The sequence below is a fragment of the Vombatus ursinus genome, unplaced genomic scaffold, assembly GCF_900497805.2.
Source record: "Vombatus ursinus unplaced genomic scaffold, bare-nosed wombat genome assembly UNPS02014798.1, whole genome shotgun sequence".
Lineage (NCBI taxonomy): Eukaryota > Metazoa > Chordata > Mammalia > Diprotodontia > Vombatidae > Vombatus > Vombatus ursinus.
The window spans coordinates 82,026,983-82,046,075 of record NW_020954576.1 but is presented as its reverse complement, the minus strand read 5'-3'; the positions used below and the strand labels follow the sequence as shown (position 1 = coordinate 82,046,075).

At 34.9% G+C, this 19,093-nt stretch overlaps 1 protein-coding gene across 1 annotated transcript in view; it reads left to right on the top strand.

The window, feature by feature from the left end:
* Positions 1-19,093, top strand: part of LOC114050029 (F-box only protein 28) — a 61,812-nt gene that overhangs the window by 9,141 nt on the left and 33,578 nt on the right. The window contains exon 2 of the mRNA XM_027871556.1: positions 4,604-4,713. Within this exon, the coding sequence (XP_027727357.1) occupies positions 4,604-4,713 (110 nt within the window). The remainder of the gene's footprint in view (positions 1-4,603; positions 4,714-19,093) is intronic.

The following is a 19,093-nucleotide window of genomic DNA, read 5'->3' as shown; positions in this document are numbered from 1 at the left end:
CGATGATCAAGAAACAGAGACTGTAAAGGAATAGTCAGACAGGCATGGAGAGAACGAGAGAGAGTCACAAAAATCCAGGGAGACGAGAGTGTCCAGCATGATGGTCAGTATTGCCAAATGTTGCAGATAGGTTTAGAAGGTCTAGGACTGAGAAAGGCCATTGAATTGGTCATTAGGTGATCACTTGTAATTTTAGAGAGAGTAGTTTCAGTTGAGTGGTAAGGTCAGAAGCCAAATTGCAAGGATTTAAGTAGTCAGTGAGAGGAGAGGAGAGGTAGATAGCTTTTCCTAGTGGTTTGGCTGAGAAAAGAAGTAAAAGTGTAGAACAAAACAATGAGGTGGTTTGTTTTGTTTTTTTAAAGAGGAAGATCTGAATGCGTTTGTAGGCAGGATGGAAGAATCCAGTAGCTAGCAGGAGACTGAAGAAGATTATACAAAAAGAGACTCAAAAGCAATCAAACATAGTAGCAATGTTAGGTAAATCTAAGAATTACAACTACTCTGGTAAGGATTCATGATTTGACAAAAAATGTTGAGAAAACTGGAAAGCAGTCTGACAGAAATTATTTTTAGACTAACATCTGACACATTATGCCATAATAAGCTCCAAATGGATACATAACCTAGATAGAAAAAGTTATATCAAAACAAATTCCAGAAACAAGGAAAGTGATCCCTTTCACTATCATGGATAGAAGAACTCTTGACCAAACAAGGGATGGAAATGATCAGAAGAGATAAAATGGATGATTTTATTCACAAATTTTTGCACAAACACAATGCAGTTAGAAGAGAAACAGTGAACTGGGAAAATTTTCTTGCAGCAAATTTTTCTGACAAAGGTCTGTTGTGGAAAATGGAAGTAGCTTAGCTGTCTCTTATAGGTCTGATATTTAAAATACATAAGGAATTGATAAAATATATAAAAACAAGAGCTATCCCCATTAGATCAGTAGTCAAGAGCTATGAATAGGCAGTTCTAAAGAGAAGAAAAGCAAATTATCAATAATCATTTGAAAAAATTGTTCCACATCACTAATAATAGAAATGCAAATTAAAACGTCTTTGAGGTGGAAACCTCAAACTCATTAGATTGACAAAGATGACAAAAAACAGAAACTGACAATTTTGGGAGAGATTATAGGAAGATAGGCATACTAATACATTGTTAGTGAAGCTGTGAATTGCTCCAACCTTTGAAAGCAAATTGGAACCATACCCAAAAAGTTAGTGAACTATAAATACCTTTTAACCCAGTGATACCACTACTACTAGGTCAGTGCTCCAAAGAGATCAAAGAAAGAGGGAAAGGACTCCACGTTTTTGGTTTTGTTTTGTTTTGATGATGATGATGATGATGATGATGATGATGATGATGATGATGATGATGATAGTAGCTCTTTTTTTTGTGGCAAAAGAAAAAAAAAGACCCTGAAATCTAAGAGGATGTGAGGAATGTCTGAACACATTATGGTATATGAATGTAACAATGTTGTGCTATTAGAAATGATAAAAGGAACAGTTTACTAGAAATATAAGAAGACTTCATCAAGTAGTGAGGGTACAGTGATGAGAAGCAGAATTTATGCAGTGACTACATTGTAATGGAGAACAGCTGTGAAAGACTCAAGACCTGTAATCAATGCAGTCACAAGTCATGGCTGCAGAATACTGATGCTGTGTCATGCTTCCCATGGAGCATCCAAGGACTAAAGGTGCAAACTGTGACTTATATTTTCAGACACAGTCAATGTATGGATTTGGGGTTTGTTTTTTTGTTTTGTTTTGTTTTGTTTTTTTACTATACTTAACTTTCTACCAGGTAGTACTTTGGGGAGAGAGGAGTTAATAGAGAGCAATCGCAGATGGTGATAGTGAGACTAAAAAAGTGTCAGTGAAACATTTTAAAAATATACATACACAGAAGAGTAAAAGGAAGTTGAGAAGGGGACACAATCAGGACAGTGTTGTAGGAGTCAGGAGAATCTAGGAGTTAATTTAATTTATACTTTTAAAAAAACAGGATTTTTTTAAATGTGTATATTAGAGGATCACAATGTTGCATGCAGTCCTCATTTCCTGTTCTTTATGTAAGGAAATGTTCCTATTTGTTGATGTTTGACAAGTCCATAATAACAAAAAGGGAGTGTGGAGGGGGAGGAGGATTGTTTGTTGTTTTTTGTTGTTTTTTTTTTGGTTAGGCAATGGGGTTAAGTGACTTGCCCAGGATCACATAGCTAGTAAGTGTTATGTGTGTCTGAGGCTGGATTTGAACTCAGATCCTCCTGACTCCAAGGCCAGAGCTCTATCCACTATACCACCTGGCTGCCCCTGATTGTTTTATAATAGAAAGAGGGGATGATTCGGGAGGGGACAATCTGCTAGAGAAGACTGGGAGGGGATGGGTTCACGGGCACTGGTAAAGAGATTGACCTTGTTGAGAGGAAAAGCCACCTCTGCATCAGAGATTGAATTAAAAGGGGAAAGGATGGAAGATGTTGTCAAGGAGGTTGAGATGTAGAATGGGGGAAAGACAGGGAATTCTGGGGGAATGACTTCTGTTTTCTCAGTAAAGTATGTGGCTAAGTCCTTTTCCAACACTGGGGGAGGTGGGAAACTTGAGAAGACATTTGAAATTATTTCTTAGAAGAATGCAGTAGCCAGTTAGCAAAAAAGTAAAAGAATTGCCTGGCAGTGAGGATCTAGTTGAGATTGGGAAACATAAATTTATAATGATCCTTGAAATGCCTCCCTCCCTACTCCTAGGCTGGCGGAGTGTTTCCTTAGGACTTCCACAAAGTAATCAAGCTGCTTGATCTCCCTAACTTCTTCCTTAGGCATAGATGTTGACAGAAGTTCTTGAAATTACCTACCCAAATTTACCTGTCCTGGAGCAAGGCCCCAATCTCCTCTTGTTTGATATGTCACTAATGTTCATTATTATAATGTCATTTCATTTCACTTTTTTCCTTCTATCTAATGAGTTTTTTCCCTTAATTTACTCAATTACCCTAAGACTTCTGGCTAGAGGAATTGAGTTTGAATACTAGCTTTGTTACTTACTAGTCTAATTTTCAGCTATAGGCAAATAAGTTAGCCTCTCAGAATTTCAGTTTCCTTAACCACAAAAGGAGGATGATATCCCACAGGATTCTTTTGAGGAAAGAAGTTTACAAATTTTAAATGATTATGTAAATGTGAATTATTGTTTTCCAAGCAAAGGGTGAAACAAAGGACATCTCAGCTAATTTCTAAGTTAAGAAAACTGAATTAACTGGAACATACTGTTCTTCCACGTCTGATGGTTAATTAAGGCTCTGCTGTAACCTGATAGTATGTTAGGACTTGGGGTCAGAAGACCTGAGTTTAAGTCCTTTCTCTGTGACTTTGGGCTTGCCGCTTAATCTCTGAGCGTCAGTTTCCTCATATATAAATTGGCGTTAATGATAATTACACAACTTTCGTCACAGGGTTGTCATGGGGCCCCAAGGGGATGAGAAGAAAAAGCTGTTTAAAGTTCTATGTAAATATATAATTGTGTTACTCAGTAATAATATCCCTAATAATTATAATAATAGTGATTAAGAGAAGTGATAAATAAGATCTTATTTTTAATGTGAAACTGCATTTTAAAATTTTTTATTGATTTTTTTCCTTACATTGTATATATTTCCAAATATATAAAAAAGAGGGGGGAGGAAAGTTCAGCAAAACTAACCAAGACAGTTAATTCCATCATTATATATAATGTTTGACATATAATCTTCACATAGTTTCCCATCTATGCAAAGAGCGGGAGATATATTCTCATATGTCTTTCTTGGAGCTGGGCTTGGTCATTTTAATTTCTGTGTAATTTCTATGCTTATAAGACTTAGAATAGACTCAAATATAAGTTCATAGTATTTAGAGTTGGAAGAGACCAACGCAATGAGAAAAGTACTGAACTTGAAGTTAGGAGACCAGAGTTTGAATCCTGCTGTCCAGGTCCTTGGGCAAAAAATTTTTCCTCAGTTTCTTCATCTCTAAAATAAGAGACTTGGACCACGTGAGCTCTAGGGTCACTTCCAGTTCTAAACCTATGATTTCATGATCTAGTTCAATCCTATTAGAACCTGTGACTAAATTTAGGACTTTTTAATCAAAGCATTTAGCAACCACTTATTTGTATATCACCATATCTCCACATGTATAAAGGAGCTACTCCTCTTTTACAAGGATTTTATCTGTGCCACAAAATTCCATCAAAGACACATTCAGGATATTACAGTAGAAAACTGTAAATTCCCTGAGGGGCAAGGATTGTTTCATTTTTGTCTTTGTATCTCCAATATAGCACGTAGTACTTAATTATTTGGTGAATTGAACTGAGATATAAAGACTGATTTTATCTTAACCTTATTTGCAAACAAACGGAAAGTATATTTGGAGTGTTATGAGGAGAGTATATGGCAGAGGATTTGCTTAATTGGTAAAGAACCAGACTGGGAAGCTAGTGGAAGTGGTAAAGAGGAGACTGGAAAAGTGCGAGAGAACTTTTTGTCCAGTATTGTATCTGAACTAATAACATGTGGTTTTTCTTTATCCCTCCTCCATCTTGTAGGTTTGTAAGCGAATGGACTTAGTCTGCCAGAGAATGTTGAATCAGGGATTTCTGAAAGTGGAAAGATATCACAACCTGTGTCAAAAACAAGTTAAAGCACAACTTCCAAGGTATGTAGAGAGTAGAGCAAAGAATTAATGTTATTTTTTATTTTCTTTTAGCCTTGGCAAAGGTCCATTTGTTTAAGGAGTGGTGTCTAAAGGTTTTCTAACAAAGGCTATATTAGTAATTTTTGCTGTTGTTTGGCCTTCTTTTTCTCTTTTTTCTTAATTAAATTTAATCTTTTTCAATTAACAATTTTTTCTCTTTCCCAAATTAAAAAGAAAAACCCCTTGTAACAAATATGCTTAGTCGAGCAAAAATAATTCCGACATTGGGTATGTCCAAAAAAATATATCTCTGTCTGCACCCTGAATCCATCACCTACTTCTTTCATTAGGTGATGGGAAGAGTGTTTATGGGTCCTGTGGAAATGTGGTTGGTCATTGTGTTGATCAGAGTTTTTATGTGGACTTCTTTTTCAATATATTTTTAACAGTTAATCATGGTCCAACATGATTAAGGAAAAACTTTAATCATTTGACTATATTTTTTCATTTTTCTCCTAACTCAGGATATTTGATCTTTGATCATTAAGGATTTTATTAAGTAGTAAATAGGCAACCAAAAGTTGGTTTGTATATATTTTCCCATATATGTACATTATTTTAGTAGGCTAAATAGGCTAAAAAAACAAACAAACAAACGAAAAACAGACCTCTGTAGTTTTTTGTTTTAAACACCTTATAAATTATCCCACTACAGGTACCTTTTTCCTGTTTAAGAGCTGTGTATCCATTTTTGGACTGTGCTTGTCTTTTGTCTTTTTTTTCTTTATGTTGTCTGTCAGTTAACTGTTAGCAACTCTTCTAGTTAGTTAAGGGAAGAGCAAATGGATTTATTTTTCCACAATTATCAGTGGATTTTAGTCACTTTGATTCGTTATGATGGGTTGTTGTAGCTAATGAGGTAGAAAAACAAAAAAAATAGGTAGGAATATATTGGTTTCCAATAGCCTATATGAATGTTAATAACAACAGCCTGCACTGCTGTATCACCGAATCTTAGAAGAAGAGAGAAGGAACCAGTGAAAAAAATAAGAGAAAACAGCAAGGGGGAGTTTAAATGGAGACCAAAAGAACTGGCAGAAAGAAAATCATACCTTCATCTACTGCAGGAACTTCTATAATTTATTCCCTATTTCAAAGGAAAGGTTCAGGAAACTATAGACAGTGTAGTTCCTCGATGTCCCTTTCTACTACGGCAGTGACTGTTGGTTCTTAAGTCATCAGGAGCTCGGGTCTTACATTTCCCTCATTCATAACTTTTTTCATGAGTTAGAAAAGGTAGCAAGAAAGAGGATGGAATGAAAAGATAACCCTGGGAAGGACAAGAATAAAATTTATTGAGCAATGAATAAATTAAGTAAAAATGCTGGTAACATAAAGAAATTGCAAGATAAAAGGTCAAGGGATAAAATTTCTTCAGTGATGTAGACTGAAACATCAGTAGGAGCGTTGCAAGTAATATGAGTGGAAGAAACAAATCTAATAGTAGGTTTGTTGATATAATAATCCCATCCATGGTACTTAACTTACAGGATTGATACAGATAAAAGGGAGATCTTCTATGGAGAGTATTTCATAAAATTTTAAAGCCCTACACGTAGACGTAAAAAAAAAAATAGACTAAGACTAATTCAATCAAAGGCATGGGAAGAGATTATAAAAGAATGATTATAAAAATAGAAATAAGAATATGAATAGAAACAATGAAAAAGCAGAATAAATGTACTTAAGCAAAAAATCAGTAGAAAATTCAAGTAAAAGAAAAATCCCAGAATGTAACAGATTAAGAGCAATTAATGGATGAACAGTCCAAAATAAGACCTGAAAGACGAAACAAAAAGATCAAACCTGAGATCACTATGAATTCCTTTTTTCAAGAAAAAGAATTAAACATGGTATTAAAAGAACTACCGTATTTCATCGCATAATTGTCACACACTGTTTTTAGGTCCAAAAATTAGTCTATAACCTTTCATCACATAATCGTCGTATGCTATAATTCTGTTTCTCATGTCTCTTAAAAGGTAAACAGAGCAGCAATATATTCACCAGTGGCATATGGCTAGGCATTTATCTCTCAGCTTATTGCCAGCCATGAACCTAGAATTCTCAGTTCATGTGCATTGTTAGTATATTTCCAAAAGCTGACTTGCTGGTTTGTTTAGAGTTTTGCAGACTAATGGTATTGTCACTCAACCCAATGAAGAGTCATAGGCACAAGGGGAACAGGCAGGTGGGCAGGCGAAGCAGCTATGAGTAAGTCACATGATATGGTAAGACTTGCATCTTCCAGATTTTAACACATATTCACAAGTATTCTATGCATCCTAATCTTGCACCGTAGACAATTTAGTAATAAATGATTTTAAAGTAACACTTGCACAATTTTAAAAATGCTTCACATGATGGTCTCTCCCCACTTTTTTTTTTTTGCAAAAAATTGTCATAAAATCTGTAACAATTATGTTGTGACATACGGTAATTGGAGAAAGAGCAAATGAATAGAAAATATGCTACAATTAGAAATAGTTCATAAGACTACAGTGTGAAAAGATCCAAAATACAAATTTCTTGGGAATGTAATTGTTAAATTTTAGAGTTATAAGAACAAAGAAACCTTAAGCATTGAGAAAGACAAAGAAAATTACCTATTAAAACCACCAATTGAAGTGTCATCATAAATAAGTCTAAAAGGCATGATAGTTTTTAAAGTTATTTTTGATGCAAATTTGAGCGTGTCAGTTTGAAGATAAGAGTATAACATTCAAAAACTATCCTCAATAAGTTCAGTAGAAATCCAAATTGAAAAAATACTTTGATATTTAAGCATTTATTAATATTTAGTCCCTAGTACTAAATCAGTTCAGTGATGATATTAAAAATAATAGTATATGTTAATACTGTTATTACCTATAGTTAAAAATCACTAGAGATATATATATATATATATATATATAAGCCTTTGTAAATGAAATAGAAGCAAATTAGTGTCTGTGAATTAACAAAAAATAGAATTAAACACCCTTACTTGTAAATAAAAGCAATTTGTAATTGACAGGCAATAATAATAACTAACATTTATATAACACAGTAACGTTTGCAGAGCACTTTCCATGTTGTCTCATTTGATTCTCACAGTCAAGGAAACTGAGGCATAGAGAAGTTAAGTGACGTGTGCAGAGCTGGAGCTGAGTCTTCTGGGTTCTAAGTCTAGCACTCTTTTCACTGTACCACCTAGCCACTTAGAAACAACAAATAAAGAAGAATAAAATAATAAAAGAAGTATAAAAAGAAAGGTCTTGGTCATCCCCAAAACAAACTTCCTGCCATTAACTAAAAAAGAAGTAAAACATCAAAGAATTATAAAGCAGCCATAGTATTCTAAAAGACAAGAGTTTTGTTAAAGTTAATTAACTTTAATATAAAATAGTTATGATAGAAAAAAATAAGTTAAATTACATTTCCCCTTGACATTGAGGAAAAAATAGGTAAAAAGAAAAAATCAATAAGATAAAATTGATGTTAACGTTTTAGATATTATATTTGAATGACCTGAATTGCCCTTTTTTTTTTTTTTTGAGGCAATTGAGATTAGATGACTTGCCTAGGGTCACACAGCTAGTGAGTGTTATGTGTCTGAGTCCGGATTTGAACTCAGGTCCTCCTAACTCTAGGTGAATTGCCTTTTAAAAGTTGTGTCATAGGGGCAGCTAGGTGGTGCAATGGATAGAGCAACAGCCCTAGAGTCAGGAGGACCTGAGTTTAAATCCAGCCTCGCACACCTGCTAGCTGTGTGACCCTGGGCAAGTCCCTTAACCCTAGTTGCCTCCAAAAAAAAAAGTGCCATAGATTAAAATAAACCCATCAATTTACTACCTACAATAAACACTTTTAACATGAAAATATAGACAAATAGATTTAAATTAAGAGGTTGGTCTAAAGTATACTATGCAACTTCTAGTGAAGGAAGACCTACTACCTCCTGAGATAGCCCATTGCACTTTTGGATAGCTCTGATGGTTAGTAAAGTTGTCCTTTTATCAAACTTTAATATTGTTCTTTGCAGCTTCTACCCTTTACTCCTTTTTCTTCCCAGTTGGAGTCAGTACAGTGAGTCTAATATCTCTTTCACATGATAGTTTTTCATTTACTTGAGGACAACGATCATCTTCCTCATAAATCTACTCTTCTCTGGGATAAACATCTCAATCAGTTCCTTAAACTAATCCTTCTATGGCATGAACCTCAACCCTGCAGTCATCCTGATTGCCTTCCTCTGGACACCACCCAGCTTATCAGTGTTCTTCCTTTGTTGTCAAACTATGACAAATCTAATGAAAAGACTAACAAAGAAATCACCTATCTGAATTCATTAAATAAACTGATAACAGATATATATAGACATAGATATAGATATATGTGTGTGTATGTATATATGTGTGTGTTTGTGCATGTGACTAAAAAGAAAAAAAGGAAAGTAGAAAAAGTGATGATAAAGTTAAGACAGAAATAAAGTAAAAAATTGAAATGATAAATACATTTGAGCTCAATTTTAAAAAAGACTGATAATATTTATAAACCATTAACAAAAGTAATTTTTAAAAGGAGAAAGAAAACATGATCACCAACATTAGAAAAGAAACACAAAAGAGGCTAATATCACCAGGAAATATTAAGTACAGGTATATTCTCTTAAATTTCTTTAGATCTGTGATCTCATTGACTTGTACACAGTTTTCACCAGAATATCAAGACTTACTCATGGCTTCTCATCCTATGTGACTCTTGTCCATGTTTTCTTATAAATCTTCTATAAGAGTTCACAAATATGCTGCCTCTCCTCCTCCTCCTTTTAACATTTCATGAATATAAATGGAGAATTTTACTTATCCATTGGTAACTGCTTATTCTTACTACATGATCAGTCCTCTTCCTTTTTTAGTCATGTGTCTCTGATGACATCTTTTATTTTATATAATTCAACAAGCATTTATTAAGCACCTACAGTGTACAAAACTTTAGGCACTAGAGATAGTGATTAAAAACACAACATTCTCTGCCTTTAAGGAGCCGTGTTCTACCGAGGAGAAACACATGCAAATAAATAAAATGAATACAAAGTAAATTCAAGGAAACAAGGAGGAAAACAAAACAACTGAGCAGGGGGGACGATCAGAATGGCTGAGTCTAGAAAGTGACAGTTGAGCTGAGCCTTAAAGGAAGCTAAGGATTCCAAGACTCAGAAGTGAGAAGGGAGAACATGACATATGCAGGGAAAAAAAACCTCTGCAAAGGCACAGATGTGTGTACAGGGAATAGCAAATAGGCATATTTGACTGAACACAGAATATATGATGGGGAGTAATGTGAAACATGAACCAGATTGTGAAAGGCTCTATGCACCAAACTTGTATTTTATCCTAGAGAGAATAGGGAACCAGTAAAGCTTCTTGATCGGAGTAGGAAGATGGTCAGGCCTTGCTTTAAAAATACCAGCAGCTGTGTGAAGTATAGATTGAGGGTTGGGGGGTAGTTGGAGCCGGGGGCAGGGATACCACTTAAGATGCATATAGTAAAGATGGCCACTGGTTGGTTATGTGAGATTGGAGTTTGGGAGCAAGATAAGAGCTGGATATGTAGATTTGGAAGTCATCACAAAAATGATAAATTAGCTCTTGGTGATAAAATTACGAAGAGAGAATAGTTTATGGAGAAAGAAGAGAACCCTAGGACACATGTGGGATATACTTGCACATAGAGACTGGAACATAGATGATGCTGCAAATGAGGGTACTGATAAAAGAGTGGTCTGACAGGTAGAAGGAAAACCAGGAAGGGAAGAGAAAGGAATAAGCATTTGTATAGTGCTATGTGCTAGGCACTGCATTAAGTACTTTTACAAATATTATCTCATTTGACCTCCACAACAATCCTGTGAGGTAGGTACTATCATTATCCCCATTTTACATTTGAGGAAACTGAGGCAGAGGTTAAGTGACTTAGCCAAGGTCACACAGTAAATGTCTGAGGCTGGATTTGAACTTAGATTTTCCTGACTCTTGAGCCCAGTGCTCTCTCCAGTGTGCCACCTAATTGTCCCAAACATGGAAAAAGGAATTTGCTGTCAAAAATGATGGCTAAGAAAAGTCAGTCCTTATACCTTTAAGCTGCTTCTCCCTTGCAATTCTTTGTTGGTAATGAGTTGCAACTTATTTAGGCCTACCATTGTCCTTTGGGTGATTCTCAACTATAATTTCTCTGAAGTTAGCATTCCATAACTCGAAACCATAATCCTAATAAATTAGACAAATCAAATGGATGATTATTTATAAGACTATTACTTACCAAAACTAACACAAATAGATATTTATAACTTAAGTATTCCAATCTCTGAGGAAGAAATAAGACATTATCAATAAATTTTTCCTTGGCTCTGATCTCATCCATATGGTATTCCCTATGCTAGTATAGACTGCAAACTCTCTTTGCCTTCACATTGTGAGCAATTCTTGTCCATATTTTCCCATTATCTCCAAAAAAGAACCATCCATCAAGTTGAAGTACTTCTAGGCATTAAAATTTCTTGGGTATCAGAATATAAGTAAGTACCTCGGCTATCCATCAGCTATGCCACCATCTTTACCAATCACACATTTTCTTAGTGTTGGCCTTTATGCCACTTTTTGCATCAAAGTGGTTCTTGATACTATGCTGTAGCCCACTTATGTTCTCCATTGCCCTTAGGCTTGTGAGGTCATGCTATTGTGTGATTTACAACAGTAAAGAACCACTGGGAAAATATTGATGTTGTTAAAAGCTGAAAAATGTTTTCTTTACTTTTCTGTTCTTTTATTTGTTTCTGCCTTGCTAAATACTAAAAGTTTTAGTATTTAGGGGTGAGATTTTACCACTTTTCTCTTTATTTGATTATTTTCTTTGGTAGTTTATAATTTTTAAAAAATTGTTTAAATGGGCTTTTGTATCAAAGAGTACCTTGGTGTCATTGAAAGTACTGTAGTTGCCCAAATACAGTCTAGCCTGCTTTTCTCCTGCTCAATTTTTTGGGCCCTGCTCATTGTCAATTTGCTGTACCTGCAAAACATTAATGTACTGATGGATTAACTCTATAGGCTGCAAATCAGCTGCATTGCATAGTCTGGGCAATAGGCATCCCTAATTCACTTTGTTTTTATTTTGAGGATTGTTAGACCTGTCTCTTTTGAGTGGCTATGGATCTCATTGAAGTAGCTCTGTAGTATGCTTAGTGAAATTAGCACAATTTCATGAAATAGGATCAAATAGGAGTGCCTAGAGGAATTTACCATCCATAGAGAAAATGTCTTTTCAGTTTGAGTTCTGCAAAGAACATCCTCATGTTTCCTTGTTTTATACTACTTTGATATGAATAATTATATGGTCATTGAACAAAGTTATTTCTGGAATTGTACCTATCAAGGAGTCTTCAATGATCTTAACATGTCCATGGTAGATGTTTTGTTGGAGAAGACCCTTTAAGGTTGCTTTTTGCTCTGCTGAATAAAGATACTTTAAATGAACAATTAACACTCTCTATACCCTTCAGTCATTGTGCCTTTAAAGTTGTCTTCTCCTGTAGAAAGTCATCTTCAGTGGTGAGACAGTACAATGTAAATGGAAAAAACCCTGGGAACTGGGAAAAAAAACTGGGAACTGATTTCAAGTCCCAGTTCTCTACTTACTACTTGTGTGACCTTGGGTAAGTCACTTAAACTCTGTGAACCTCAGTTTCCTCATCTGTAAAATGAAGGGGTTGACCTACATGAAATCCAAGATCAATTCCAGCTTCAGATCTGTAATATTACTATCCTGTGTCCTGTCTCATATTTTCATTAAGGCTGTCCCTGATATGTGCATAGCTTATTCTCATAAAGATTTTATAGAGAGGAGAAAGTAGGCAATGTGGGTTGGTAGTTGCTGATGTTTTCTTCATCACTTTTTTTGTTCATCATAATGCCATTCATGATTGTTTTCCCATCCATTTGATATCTTCCCCTTTGAGATAGCTTGAAAATCAATCTTTTTGCTATTTTATGAGTTAGTACTGCTAATAATTTTCCATTCTCCTTCATAATGTTCTAAAAATGAACTTTAAACTAGCACTACCCTTGGCTTCAACATTTCTCTTCTTGGCAGGGAACTCAAATATTTCCCTGCCAAAGTTTTCTGTAGAATCTTTGGGCATCTTTGCTGTAGAGATTGCTTTGCATCATTCAAATTTCTATATGAAATGGTGGTAAACAGAGATTTAAACCTTATCCTTGTCTTAATTTTCAGTGTTAGCATCTTAATTAAACATATAATATTAGACTTGTTAAAATTATGTGTAGTGCCTTCTCCTCTTTGATCCTTTCTTCTGGTTTGGTATTGACTTTGACCTTTTCTCTAACTAGTCAATTATCTAACTACATACCAATGATTGACTCAGAAATAAATCCAGTATTACTAACCAGTCATTTCTTATCTGTTGAGATATATAGTTAGTTTCATTTTTTTATGATATTCTTTAATATGTTCCAGCACCTTCCATCTTTCTCTACTGAAGAAGCTATTTATGATATATGGATAGGAAGATTCTGCATAATCTGCAGCTGTTTGGCTCTTTGATTTTTGATCTAACACATTTTTCACTGACCTGTTATATGCCCACCTTTGCATTAACATAAACAAGTGTCAAGATTATCTCTTGCTTTGATTTGTAGAAGTTTTTGAAATTCTTTATAGAATTTCTCTTTTCTCTTCATTAAATGTGAGTGCACAAGCTGCAGTCGTCTTTCATGGTAGTCTTTTTGCTTATGCTCAGCATAAGCACTGCAAATCAGGATACCCATTTGTCCCATAAACTATTTATGTTCCCCTGGGCACGTGATTGTTCTAAGTGATTTATTTGCCTCTTCAAGGAGAGTCTGAGCCATCTTTCCATTTGGATATAACTTCTTTATCTCTTGGTTTCATTTATTGTGAGAGGGGTGATATTAATGTTCTTCAGTTTGTTTAGTAGTCTGTTGTTAATTGTTAGGCAAAGATCTCACATTTAGACTGCCAAGAGGTATGTGTATTCTTATAATTAGTTTACACACTATTCTGCCTTAGCATCTTCTGCCCTCCTATATTGCTGTTCTCCATTCTAAGGACTGAAGGCCATTTATTTCTCTGTTTTTTCTTTCATGGGCTGCCGTGGCCAAAGAATTCAGTACCTAGTGGTTAACATGATAGTTATGAGCCTATATGTTCTTATAGCTAGGCTGGTCTTTAAAAAGTAGGCATGGTCTGTTGCTAGAACTAAAACCAAAGCTTTTGTATATCCTATGAGAGCTTTCACCTTGATGGCATCTTTGTGAAGGTATCAGTGAATTCCCTTGCATACAAAGTACCCAATCCAAAGTACTGGAGGTATCAAACATTTAAAACTAAATAATTCCTTTAATAAGTAGATTATTCATAAACATAGAGAAGTATAGAAGGCTACTACCTAATACCCTTTACAAAGCAAATAAATCCATTGTTTTTTAAACCTGCAAAAACAATTGAAAAAGAAATTTGAGAAAATTTGTCTAGTAAATAAATAGGCACTGCTGCTATTTAAAAAAAAATCAGCTAACAGAATAATATAGTACATAAAAATTTTATGTCATGTCTAAGAGAGATTTGTATGAGGTATGTAAGGCCATTTTAATATCCAAGTCCTTAATTTTACAAATCAGAAAATTGAGGCATAAATCTTTTAAGTGACTTGGTCGAGGCCACACAGGTAGGTAATATGTGGCTGACCTGGGATTCAAACCCCGGTCTTGTGTTTCCAAACCCAGTGCTCCTTCCACTACCATAGGTTCCAACAGTAGGCCATGCCGGCCCCCAGGGGAGCACGGGAACAATGAGGGAAGAGGAAGACAGTAGTAGCTTCAGGTACAATTGGGGGGCGTTGGATAAAAATAAGGGTTAACCTAACCTAACGTCAGGGGGGCACTGGGTAATTTTTTTTCAAAGGGGGTGGTAAGCCAACTAAGTTAGGAAACCTCTGTACCCATGCTACATATTGTTCTATTATATTAAAAAGAAAACTCAGAAAAATATTATGATGTAAAAATAGTCTTTGAAAAAATCAAACATTCATTGATAATTTTAAAAGAATAGAATGACTTTCCTTCACACAATAAAAAGAATCTGCTTGAAACAGACAGCTTGGTGATTGAACTGATTAATTCCCACTAAAATCAAGCATAAAACAAGGGTGTCTTTGTTCAAATAGAAGTTACCATATTGATTTGACATAGTGTTGAAAATGCTAGTGATTATAACTTTAGGAAAAATACGGGTCCCAGATTGTACATTGGCATAATAAATTACTTAGAAAATCTACTGTTTTCAAAAAAGAAAAAGAAAAAAACAAGTTCCTCAGGGTTGTAGCTGTTTGTTTGTTTTGAAGAAACTCAGTTTGCAACCTAGAACGTTAAATATTTGGTAGTTAACTTGACCCTTATAAAGGAAACCATAAAACTTTTTGACCAAAAAAAAGGTCCAAGTAATAGAGAACTTTCATTGTTCATAGTTGAACCAGAAAAATAGAGTAAGAGTGACAATATAGTTCACATTAATAAACAAATTGAATGATACCAATAAAATTATTAGTGGACTTCTTTATAGAATTGTAAAAGTTATAAGTGTTCATAAAAAACCAAGCTGTTAATGGAATATTATTGTGCTTTACAAAATCACAATGACAAGGAATTCAGAGTAACCAAGGAAGATTTGTGTGCATGAGTACAGAGCAGAACCAAGAACACACATACACAGTGACCACCACCATGTAAATGAAAAGATCACTAAAAAGATGTTAAACTCAGAATAACAGAAAAGCCAGTGAAGATTCTAAAGAAAAGGACTTCCTTCCTCATGATAGAGATGTGGGGAACTAGTAGGACAGCATTGTGTATAAACTGACAATACAATTTCTGTATCAAGATATTTTTGCTTAACTTTTTTTTTTTTCCCAAAAAGTTTAGTCTAGAGAAGGGTAAGAAATGACTGATGTAAAGACAAAAAAGGCATCAATAAAATACTTTAAAAAAAAAAAAGAAAGAAAGAAAAGAAAAACCAAGTAGGTAAGAATATAGAGAAGGTAAAAAATAAATAAATAAATAAAGGTGGGCTCATACTTCCAAACCTGAAAAAAAAATTCCAGGACACAATCGTAATCAAAACTTGCTGTTGCTGGGGAGGGAGGGAAATGGCTAATTAGTGGGAAAAGAAATATCCCAGGGGCAGGTAGGTGGCACAGTGGATAGAGCTCCAGCTTTGGAGTCAGGGGGACCTGAGTTCAAATCCAGTCTTAGACACATGACACTTAGAGCTGTGTGACCCTGGGCAAGTCACTTAACCCTGATTGCCTCACCAAAAAAAAAAAAAGAAAAAGAAATATCCCAGAAATAAAATCAAATGGTGAGTGTTTAATAAATCTTTAGAAAATAGAAATCAGGAAAAAAAGGGATAACCTGTTAGTAAATATAGCTGTGGAAAGGGGTTGCGAATGTGGTAGAAGATAAATTTAGATACATTCCTCATCCATCAGACCATCCATTCAGTTCTTGTCATTTTCTCACCCTTAATAAATCTGGATTATGGACTTAAACATAGGAAAGATGGAAGAAAATGGAATGTGTATGGAGATATAAATATATACATACACACACATATATACATATACACATACATATACATACACACATCTATATATACATTTATACATATGCACATATATATGTCTTATAAAGGACAGATTTTTATCTATTAAAGATATAATTTTGTTTAGGACAAGTTAGATGAATTACATAAAAACAGCTTTTTAATAACAGAAAACAATAAAAAGCAGATTCAGAAAAATAATTTGTGGCAAATAAAACACATAAAAGCTTGAGTATCTAATATTTAAAAGGGAACCCATAATAATGAAGAGTACCATTCAGCCCCTAGTAAATAAGTGGTCAAAGTATATGAACAGACAATTTAAAAAGGAAAAAACACAAATTGTAAATAGTGACCTGAAAAAACATTCAAGCTCACTAATAATCAAAAGAACCAGTGTAAAAAAAGTGAGGTACCACTTCTCATCCATTACATTAGCAAAAACCACTAGAAGCAGCAAAACTTAATGCTAGCAAGATGTAGAAAAAAAGAGTACTTTAATGAATATAGCTGGTGAAATATTTTTGGAGAGCAATATGGGGGTACACTACAAGACTTAGAAAATATTGCTTTTACTTATTTGCCAAGTCTTGTTTATTGATTTTATTTCCACAACATCTCATACATCTATCTCATTTTCTTTCCTTAAACAGCCACCACTCTGGTTCAAACCATCATCTCTTGCCTGGACTACTATAACAGGCTTGCTAATTGTGAGGAAATTTTTCTTTACATCGAGCTAGAATTTACCTCTCCAGATTTCCCCAGTTGCTTTTTCTTTCCTTCCTAACCAAGCAGAAAAAGTTCGATCCTTCTTCCACATGACGAATCAAATCAACAAGCATTTATTAAGCTCTTATTATGTGCTAGGCACTGTGCTAAGCAAAAATATAGACTGTCCTTGCCATCAAGGAGCTTACCCTCTTAATGGGGGAAGACAACACATAAAAGGGACTTGATAAGTCAGGACAGGGCTACTCACATGGGAGCATGATGGTGAAATCTGGAGAGTCAGAAGCAGAACCAGGAGAGGAATGAAGGATGGCTGGCCTCAGCCCTTCTCTAAAATGGGGTTCCAAAAAGAACTCACCAGTAGGAGAAGGGGGCTGCAAGGGTAGTGATTTTCCAGGATAAGAAGGCTACAGGGGATAAGGAAACTTCTAAGATGAGAATGCAGCTGGGGCATAGTGATGAAGTCCAGGGAGTCGGAAACAGAGCTTGGAGAGGATAGTGATTCAAGTACTTGAAGACAGCTTTCACCCCTAAAAAAATTGATAAGGATACGAAGGGAGTAACTAATAAGCTGTTGTTGACAGTTGACCTCCCTGCCTCACATCTCTGCCCTCTCCTATCCACCCTTCACATAACTGCTAAAGTGATGTTCCTAAAGTGTAGGCCTAACCATATCACATCTTCCCCTCTCGCCTGTAAATTAATTCCAGTAGTTCTTTGTTACCTTTATCACAAAGCTTCTTAACTTTTTTTGTATGATAGACCTCTTTGGCAATCAGGTGAAGCCTATGGACCCCTTCTCAGAAGAATGTTTTAAAAGCATAAAAGACTAGGATTACAAAGGAAACTAATTATATTGAAATACAGTTAGCAAAATATTCAAAAACTAAGTCCACACAGGCCAAATTAAGAATCCCTGTTCCAGAATCAAATGCAAACTTGTCTTATTGGTACCTAAAATCCTTTATAACCAGGATCCAACTTTCCTTTCTAGCCATAAGATACATTATTTTCTTCCATGAAATCTATAAGATAACAAAATTGACCATGTTATAGTTCCTCATGTACATCATCTCACACAGACTGTGCCCTGTGCTTTTAATGTACTCTGTCCTTACTTCTGCCTCTTAGAATCACTAGTTGCTCTCAAAGCTCAGCTTAAGCACTACCTTCTACATAAGGCTTTTCCTGATTACCCCAGGTGCTAATGCCTTCCCCTACCAAAAGTTAACCTTCTATTTATTTTGCATTTAACTTACATACCCTTATACGTGCACATGTTACTTCTGATAAAATATAAACTCTCTGAAGTCAAGGACCTTTATTTTTATCTTTATATCTATAGGTTCTAACACAGTGCCTAGTGCTTAATAAATGCTGTTGATTGAATAATAAAATTAGCATTATTAAAAAATTAGGCACATGCCTAAAGAGAAGTTTCTAATAATTAGGGAGTATCTTTTAAAAATGGTACATCAATGTAATATAGAGTGTCACAGTGCCATTAAGATAAATAAATATGAGTGAGGATAGAAAACCATATGAAATAATGCAAAGCAAAAAAATTGGAACCAGTAGACTGTAAGACATGTGAACTCCATCTATGTAGAAGGAAAAGCATAAACACACATATAAAGATTAATAGACAGTGACCCAAAGAATCTCCGAATTGAAAAAGGCTTCAGGGGCCATCTAGTTCAACCTATACCTGACTTTGTACAATATCCCCAAAGAATTGGTATATGTTTGGAGACCTCTACTGATTGGTAATCTGTTGCTTTCTTGTACTCCAAAATTTTTCCTTAAGCAGATTCTAGAATCTGCCTCTGCAAATGTTTCCTATTGCTTCTACTTCTTTCCCTAAAGCTAAGGAGAGTAAATATGATTTTTCTTCCACATGATAGTGATTCCACATGAAATATTTGAAGACAGA